The sequence below is a fragment of the Oryctolagus cuniculus genome, chromosome 16, assembly GCF_051225735.1.
Source record: "Oryctolagus cuniculus isolate XC-2025 breed Fujian yellow rabbit chromosome 16, ASM5122573v1, whole genome shotgun sequence".
Classification (NCBI taxonomy): domain Eukaryota; kingdom Metazoa; phylum Chordata; class Mammalia; order Lagomorpha; family Leporidae; genus Oryctolagus; species Oryctolagus cuniculus.
In genome coordinates, this window is record NC_142882.1 from 45,293,806 (window position 1) to 45,302,703 (window position 8,898).

The window sequence follows — 8,898 nt, forward strand, 5'->3', positions numbered from 1 at the left end:
CCCATTAGAAAATCTGTTGGGACTTTGAATGGAATTTCCTTGAAAGTATAGGTCACTAGAGAGAATGAACTCCTTGGTAATACTGAGTGTTCCAACCCATGAGCCTGGTGATGTATGTACCTGTGTGTGTGTACTGTGGAGGTAGGCAGGTGTACGGCTGTGTGTGTACCTGCACAGAGCGGTGCCCTTTCCCCTGCTCACTCTTGCTGGGATCTCATCATCTCTTCTACAGTTCCACTTGTAGTTTGTTCATTTTTGCTATTTTACCTTTGTGTTTTATATTTGCTCATTATTTCATACCTTCCACTTTCTTGGCTACAGTTGGCTATTTTTTCCAACTTTTTCTATTTTAATATATATTTAGACATATAAATATATGCACACACATATAAATTTTCTTTTAAGTACAGTTTTAACCAAGGTCCTCCTGTTTGATGTGTCTTATTTTTACCATTCACAATATTGGCAAAATTTCTTTTTTATTTATTTTTTATTCACAAGCTTCTTAAATATGGTATTATCTGTTTTAGAGTTAGGGGACTTTTCTGGTTGTTTTAAGTAATTAACATTTAGCATGATTCCATGATGTCAGAAGCATTCTCTGAGAAGGATTTCGGTCCTCTAAAACTCAGGGTGGCTTATTTTATGACATAGCGTACAGTCAGTGTTAATGAAATATCCCATGTGCTCTGGTCAAGAATGTATGTTCTGTTGTTAAGGAGTTTGGTGTTTTTTCCATGTCACTCTCTAGTTGGTTAATTGTATTGTGAGTATTCTGCATTGGTTTGTGGTGTATGGTTGCTCTGTCAATTCCTAAGAGAAGTTAGTTGTTTTCATTTTCTTAATGATTCAGGGCATTTCTTTATCTCTTTATGATATATCTTTTTTTTTAATGAATTGCCAGTTAGTATAATTTGTCTTCTGTTGAGTGTTTTGGCTCTCTCTTAGACCTACTGGAGCTCTGTTCATATCTACTATGGATATGAAATTTAAATATATACATATATCTAATTATAAATTATAAATATACACATATGTCCCAGATGTTTTCCCCATGCCTTAATTTGGTTTATGACATCTTTTGCAAGGCTGCAGGGTTTCAGCTGACACACTGCCAGTCACACCAGTCTTCTCCTGTGAGCTCCTCAGGAAGTGTTCTTCTTAGACATGGCTCTTCTACTCAGATTCCTTTTCTTTATGCTAATGATGAACTCCCTGAGAGACAGATGAAGAAAGGGATCCCATTCAAAATAGCCACAAAAAATAAAGTATGTAGGAATAAATTTAACCTAAATCCTTATCATTTGTTTTTATATTTAATTTTTATTCCATACAAATTTATTTCTCTGGAGAATATCACCTGAGCTTGAAATCACCTACTATACCAAGTTTTGAGGGGGAAAAAAGCTCTAAATCATTTTAAAAATTTTATTTACTTATTTTTATGGATTTGAAAGGTAGAGAGACAGAGATAAATAGAGAGGAAGAGAGATCTTCTTTTCACTAGTTCAATCCCCAGATGCCTTCAACAGCCAAGACTGGGCCACACAGAGGCTAGGAGCTGGAAATTCCATCCAAGTCTCCAACATGGGTGTCAGGAACCCAAGTCCTTAAAGCCATGGTCTGCTGCCTCTTGGAGGTGCAGGAGGTGGAATTGAGAGGGGAGAGCTGTGGAGTAGGGACTTGCACCCAGGCATGCAAGTGGGATATGGGTGCCCTATGTTGCCTCTTACCCACTGCACCACGTGCCCTCCCCTAAATCATTTAAATGTGTTTGTCTAAAAAAAGTTTTCTAGCACTAACCATGAGAATGATTTGGGGCAAAATAAAATCTGTCTTCTATGTTGTCAACTCACTTGCAGCGTATTTTTCTTGCTCTTTTTTTTTTAATATTTTAAGATATTTGTGATGGACTTCTGCTAACATATACAGACTTTCTTGTACCCAATTTTAGAGATGAAGAAGGAAGAGAGCATTTACTAAAACGAAACACGAAGTTGCCTTTTATGTTCACCACTGGAGAAGCTGTGTTGTACGAGATGACCAGCCCCTTCCCGCCCATCATGGACCCCCTGCCAATAAGGCCTAAAAGTGGCACTTGTGGGAAGGACTCTGCCACCAAACCAACTCCAAGTAAGGATTCTGTCCATCCCAGTTCCCTCCTGAGTGCCCTGATGCAGCAGGATGAGTCTATTTACCTCTATCCTCCTTCGAGTAACGCACCTTTTGAAAGAAACTTTTTTACTGAGTCTCTGAATGAGTGCAGTAACTGGCCAGAGAACGTTGCGTCGGTGGCCGGTGGCAGTGTCCTCAAACACGAGCAGATCGGTCAGTCTCAGGAAGTGAGCCCAGCGTTCTCCGGAGATCAGACGGTGCTCTTTCCAGATAATAAAAACTGTGACTTGTACAACATTATGAAAAACCTCGGTGTAGATTTTGAAGATATCAAAAACATGCAGAATGAGGAGTTTTTCGGGGCTGACTTTTCTGGTGAGGTTGACTTCAGAGACATTGACATAACAGATGAAATCCTGACTTATGTCCAGGATTCTTTAAACAAGTCCCCCTTCGGGAGTCCAGGTTACCAGCCTCAGCCAGCCACAGCACTGAACTCCAGCTGTATGGTGCAGGAACGCCTGCAGCTCGGACCGCCGCAGCAGCCTCCGTGCCGCTCGGAGCAGGCAACAGTGGAGCCGCAGCAACAGCTGTGTCAGAAGATGGAGCACATGCAAGTTAACAGCATGTTTGCCAACTGGAGCGCTAACCAGCCCGTGCCTTTCAGTGAGCCTCAGCAAGACCTCCAGCCATACAGCGTCTTCACGGACTTCCACACGGCTGATCAAGCGTTTCCCTACACGGCGGCGATGAATACGATGCCTTATACACAGAACTTTACTCCTTGTAATCAGACTGTAGCACCACAGCATTCCAGGTGTACACAGTTGGATTTCGCTATGGGGAATTTTGACTCATCTCCATACCCTAGTACCTCTAATCTAGAAGATTTTGTCACTTGTTTACAAGTTCCTGACAGACAGACACATGGAGGGAACCCACAGTCAGCCATGGTGGCTCCTCAGACGTGTTATGCTGGGGCCGTGTCGATGTATCAGTGCCAGCCGGGACCTGCACACACCCTCATGGGTCAGATGCAGTGCGAGCCACCAGTGCCAGGCCCAGAGGCATTTTTAAACAAGGTGAGTGATTTTGAACCCAATAAACCCTCTCGTGATTCTTCTTACCTTGTAAATAAATAGACCTGAGTTATAAATATTTCATCTCAGTGGCCGATTTTCATCTATTTTCAGTAGTGTTCATGGAGATAGGGTTTCTAATTATATGTGTGACTACGATTTTTATAAGCCTGTACTTTTTCTAAAACATGCTATTTACCTGAATCTTGAAAGAAAGACGGCAAGGGCTAATGCAAAATGAATGTGTCCTAAATTACTTGGTAAAATTAGTTAAAAATGGGTTTAAATAGAGAATTTGTCTTGAGTGTTTCAAAACATAGAGCTTTTTAAGATCTCAGACTTGAAAATTTCACTCTTCAATGGTGTAACCCTGCTGGCTGGCTTGATACTGTATTTGCATTGTTTAAATATGTCCTCAGAACTCTGCTAGCAGCAAGTACACTTTAAATCCAGAAGTGATCATTAAAAAAAAAAAAAGATAATGTAACATAATGATCCCAGCTGCTTTCTGTGGCCACCGGGGAATATATTGTTTGCACTTGTACTTTATCAGAAAATACACAGTTCATTTTAAAACATATTTGTTTAGCTTCAAAGAATATCTTGACTACAGTTAAGTTCACTGACCTCTGTGTATTATAGGAATTTGCAAATGTGACTTGAATCTTTATCCCTGATTTTTTTTTCTGGCTTTCTGTCATGCATTTGGTTTGTCTGATTGAATATGAGCTTTGTTAATAGAAAATGATGATGCGTTCTGATCATCCTTTGATTATATTAAAATTTAATAGTCAATTACAGTCTGTCTGACAACGTTGTTGTGACCTAATCATATTTCATTCTTGAGTAAGATGAATTGTGCGGAAGTGAGTGATGTGAAATTACATTTTAAATAGTGCGTCAGCATCACTTGAGTTCCCCCCCCCCCCCCCACACACACACTGCTTTTTATGCTTTTCTGTGAATAACAAAATACTAATTCTGCAGCATGCATTTTCCTCCATGGTGCCACTTGTTACCTGTGTCTGTTGGGCACTTGAAGTGTGGCTAGTCTGAAAGGAGATGTGCTGTCACCATGAAGTAAACACCCCGTTTTGGAGATTTGGCTTGTAAAAGCAGTGCAGAATGTTGATTTCATGTTGAAATGATAAAGTTTGATATATTAGCTTAAGTAAAACATTAAAATTAACTTCTTTTTTATTTTTTATTTTTATTTTTTATTACTATTTTTTATTACTATTTTATGTGATTATTTGAAAAATTGAAGTTTTGGGCCTCACATTATATTTCTAATGGACAGCACTGCCCCATACAATATATTTAAAGAGACTGTCTTGCTTTTCTTCTGTTATATGGGATGAGAAAAATTCATTTAAAACCCGCTATTACCTGGGGAAATAATATTACCTTGTACTTGACAAAGCTGCAATTCAATCTGCTTGAAAGTTTTCACAACTTTTGGTATCATATACAAAAATGTGAAGGCTCTGTAATCTGTAACATTCTACAGAACTATGTATTTCCAGGCTGTTTGTCCTCCCTCCCTGCCTCCCTCCCTCCCTCCCTCCCTCTTTCCTTCCTTCCTTTAATTTCTATTTCTCTTTGCCTTTTCTTTTATTTTCTCTTTTCTTTTCTTTTTCTTCTTCCCCTTCTTCCCCTTCTTCCCCTGCCCTGCCCTTCCCTTCCCTTCCCTTCCCAATAGCATTATAGAAACCAAGCTAATTTCAGTGTAGGAAAACAAAAACGAATATTTTCTTTTGTTAATTGGACTCAAAGTAGAATGATGCTTTTAGTAGTATTCATTGATTGGCAGTTCTTATAGATAAGAAATTAAAGAAATCATACTCATGGTATACTATTTTAGAAATGCCAATCAACCTTTAGAAACTCAGAACTGGCCTTGTTGGAAAAGCCCAGGTCATCTGCAGGCAAGGTCACTGAGCCAAGCACTTGACTGGGAGCAGTCTGCTCAAAGCAAACCCACCTGTGGCCAAGCGTGTTTGTGACTCAGGAGTGGCTCTCGTGGAGCTGTCCTTTCCTGACCGACACAAAGGCAGTCTGAAAAGAGGCAGTTGTGTCACTCACCTGTACCAAGCTCAAAATGTCTTGTTACACTAGCAGAAAAACCAAAAGTTTATAAGTGCATGTAATGGATAATATGTAATCAGGATGTCGTCACCAAATGGAAGAGTTAAAGTTTGGTAGTAAACCAATGTGAAGTTTAACAATATGCAGAACTAAGATCTTTGCAACACATCTCACTATGTTTTCTAATGGCTTAAAATATCTGGAGGATTATTCAAATAAACTTCATTGCTATTTTCGTCTTCAGTTTCCGAACGGGGGCATGTTAAATGAGACATACCCAGCTGACCTGCATGACATAAATAACACTGTGGCCAGCACACACCTCCCGCCGCTGCACCATCCGTCCGAAGCCAGACCCTTCCCTGACCTGGCGTCCGGCCGACTGCTGTGATTCCAAGCCCAGCGTTCACCTTGGTTTTCTGCACTGAAGTCACTTGTGAAGGATTACAGAGTATTAAACCGTCAGTGCTGGACAGCAGGTTCACCTGGAGGCTTCGGCGCATGCACCGTTACTCTAAGCCGAGTTTTAATTTCTGTTTTCAGAAAAGGAGTCTTAGAAATAATGCTGGCATTTCATATGCTATAGTCATTCAGATGGAATGTGTGCAACCATGGAATCGTGAGATACCATCTATATGTTACATGGCTCTGAGCACCACAAGCATGCAGACTTGTTCAGGGGATTTAAAGACTTAAATTTGAAAACTTTCTTTGAATTATCCTTTCAGGATAACAATGAAAAACTTTGACGTTTCCATCTTCTTTATTGTTAGTACACCAAATACAAAGTTACAAAATAAACCCATTTCTCTATCATTTTAGCCTCTGCTTTTGTGTCAGATGTTAAAATAAGTGGTTTGGTGCTTTTATAAGAAGAAAATAATCTCAGTGCTCTCCTCTTTCACTGTTACTCTAAGTGCCTCACATTTCTTTCTACCTGTAACACTGTAGGATGTATATTTTATATAAAATAGTCTTTTTCTTGTTTAAATTACTAGCATTCTCTCTGCACCCAGATATATTTGTATTTCCTAAATCCAGTTGTTTTTATTAATTCAAACCTATTTTAACTGCACTACTCACCCACTTTTTTCAGGTAAAGGACAAATAATGATTGAAAAGATAATTATTTACTATATAACCTAGTTGCTTCTAGACTGTAACTGTTGCTATGTGCCTTATGTTGGAAACATTTGAAAGTAAAACATCTTCCCAAGTTATTTCTTATCTATATAAAGTTTAAAGCTGTAGCACTTAATGTCAAGGATGATTTCAGAAAAAGAGATACGCACTCCGCTGTATGCCTTTCTTGAAATCTCCATGATGGTGGTTGTATGTTGCAGTGTAAAAAGTCTGCTGTTAAATGCAACCATGTGTATTATAAAATTATGTTGAAAAGAAGCAGCACATGTTAGTTTGTAATTAAATTAAGCAAAGCACTCATTTCAATGTGTTTAAATTATCTTTGAAAACTGTTTTAGATCTGTAGTCATTAAATGTTATGTTGACTTTATAAATTTCACTTCTTAAAACAGTGGAAACTTTGTTTTTCCTCATTTGAGGAATGTTAAGATTGAAGATAGCAATGTTTGATGCAAAGTATTGTAATGAGTGAAATGGATGGTGCATTGTACAGATAAAATGAACAAAATTAGTTGTAAAATATTTCCAATCGTTCATTTAAAAATAGGGCCAAACCTTATATAGGCACATAAATAATTTGTTTTAGTTTCACGCATTTTATCAGTGTGTCTTTTTTAAGAAATCATATAATGAACTAAACTGCTTTTAAGTTACTATTAAGAAAAAGACAACCACGTAGTTTTTTACCTTCAAACGTTATGTCTTTATGATATAAAGACCTTTATTACAAATAGATTCCGCACTCTAGCAACTTTTCTGATCTCAAATTATTAAAAAGAAAATATGTCACCATCTGTCATTTTTTACTTAAATAAAGGCATCCAAAGGACTTAGACACACATTACATAGATTACTTAAAAACTGATGGAATCCCAAACTGAGATGCAGTGTTCAACTATAACATTTTTCATTTATAAGTAAATTTAATGTACATAAAAGTGGCTTCAGAGAAAAATCTCTCAGTTCCATGCAATTTTAGTCAAAATCTGAATCTGTAGACTCAGTGTAAGTGTTGAAAAAGAAATCTGCCTAAAGCATTTCCTAATTTGTTTCCAGCTTGAGGTGTCACTAGGGATTTCGACCCATGGTTGTGATTACTATTCTCTTTCTGCATTTAAACCTGTCATTAAGAGCCTTTGCATAGCCACTTGTGTTGGTCTTTCCACATGGTAGCAGACGCATTGTGCAGTGGAAAACATAAGGCTTTTAAAATTGTGACTCTGATGACCATTATACACTTCTAAAACTAAAAGTTTTTAAAGCAATATTGTATATTTTTACCTACTTAAGTAAAATTTATCTCAGAATAATAAAATCATGTTAAACCAAATATACCTTTGTCTGTATTGCTAAGTGCCAAACCAAGAAGGCTTTGTGGCCCACTGCAGAGGGCTTTGCTTGCAGGTGACGTGCATGTCTAAGGGTGTGTGTGATATGTTTAGTGTGGACTCTTCCTCAACCTGGGAGATTCGCCAGCTTTCCAGTGTGTTACAAAGCCAGCCCTCAGAGCTATGCACGGACTCGTGTGTTCAGTATTACTAAACTGTAGATAAATGTTTTCATGGCTTTGCTCTTTTCCTTCAAAAATGTTACTGCTTACATATGCCATGCATAGATTGTTGTTTAAAATATGATTTATAGTCTCTTTATTATCAACATTGTATATAACAGTATATATGGTAATAAAGTAATCACCAAGTAAGAATATGTTTTAATGTAAGTTCTTTCTTTTGGTCTACGTAAAGGAAATGATCACTTAACATTAAAGGTTTATAACTGTTATATGGAGGCAGTCCACATTATTTAAGAAAGGGCTAAGTCAGTAATTCATAAACTTTTATTTACCTGAAAGGAACAAATTTCATGTATGTCATATCTGCAATTTTAAGAAGTTAATGATGCTTCCCACACTTCCCTCCCCGCTGGTTCCTACTCTCCCAACTTTGCTCTTTCTTTTTTCTTTTAATTTTTTCAGTGACACACTTTCAGTTTACTTTATAATCACAAGCTTGATCCTCCACTAAATAAAGAACTAAACAAGTACTAAGTAGAAAAGCTGCTCCTCAGGAGTATAGACAAGCACTATAAACTATAAGCAAATCCAAAATGTCAGTTTTGCTCATGTATATTACATTTTTTTCTACTTTATATATTAGTTACCACAAATCAGAGAAAACATGATTTTTGTCTTTTGGGGACTGGCTTATTTCAGTAAGCATAATGGTCTCCAATTGCAATCATATTGTTTCAAAATATAGGATTTCCTTCTGATTTTTTTTATGGCTGAGTATTCCATCATGTATATTTGCCATGGTTTTTTAATCTAGTCATCAGTTGATGGACTTCTGAGTTGATTCCATATTGTAGCTATTGTGAATTGAACTGCTATAAACATGGGGGTAGAGTTAACTCTTTCATATGCTGATTTCATTTCCCTTAGGAAGATTCCCAGGAGTGGGATGGCAGGGTCATA

The 8,898-nt window shown here is 37.6% G+C and overlaps 1 protein-coding gene across 2 annotated transcripts in view; it reads left to right on the forward strand.

Moving 5' to 3' along the window:
* AHR (aryl hydrocarbon receptor) overlaps positions 1–8,130 on the forward strand; it is a 47,641-nt gene extending 39,511 nt beyond the window's left edge. The window contains 2 exon segments of one of the 2 annotated variants that reach the window (NM_001082205.1): positions 1,955–3,197; positions 5,527–6,319. In NM_001082205.1, coding sequence (NP_001075674.1) covers positions 1,955–3,197; positions 5,527–5,673 — 1,390 coding nt within the window. In that variant the 3' untranslated portion in view covers positions 5,674–6,319. 2 annotated transcript variants of the gene reach the window in all.
* Positions 8,131–8,898: the final 768 nt, after the last annotated feature.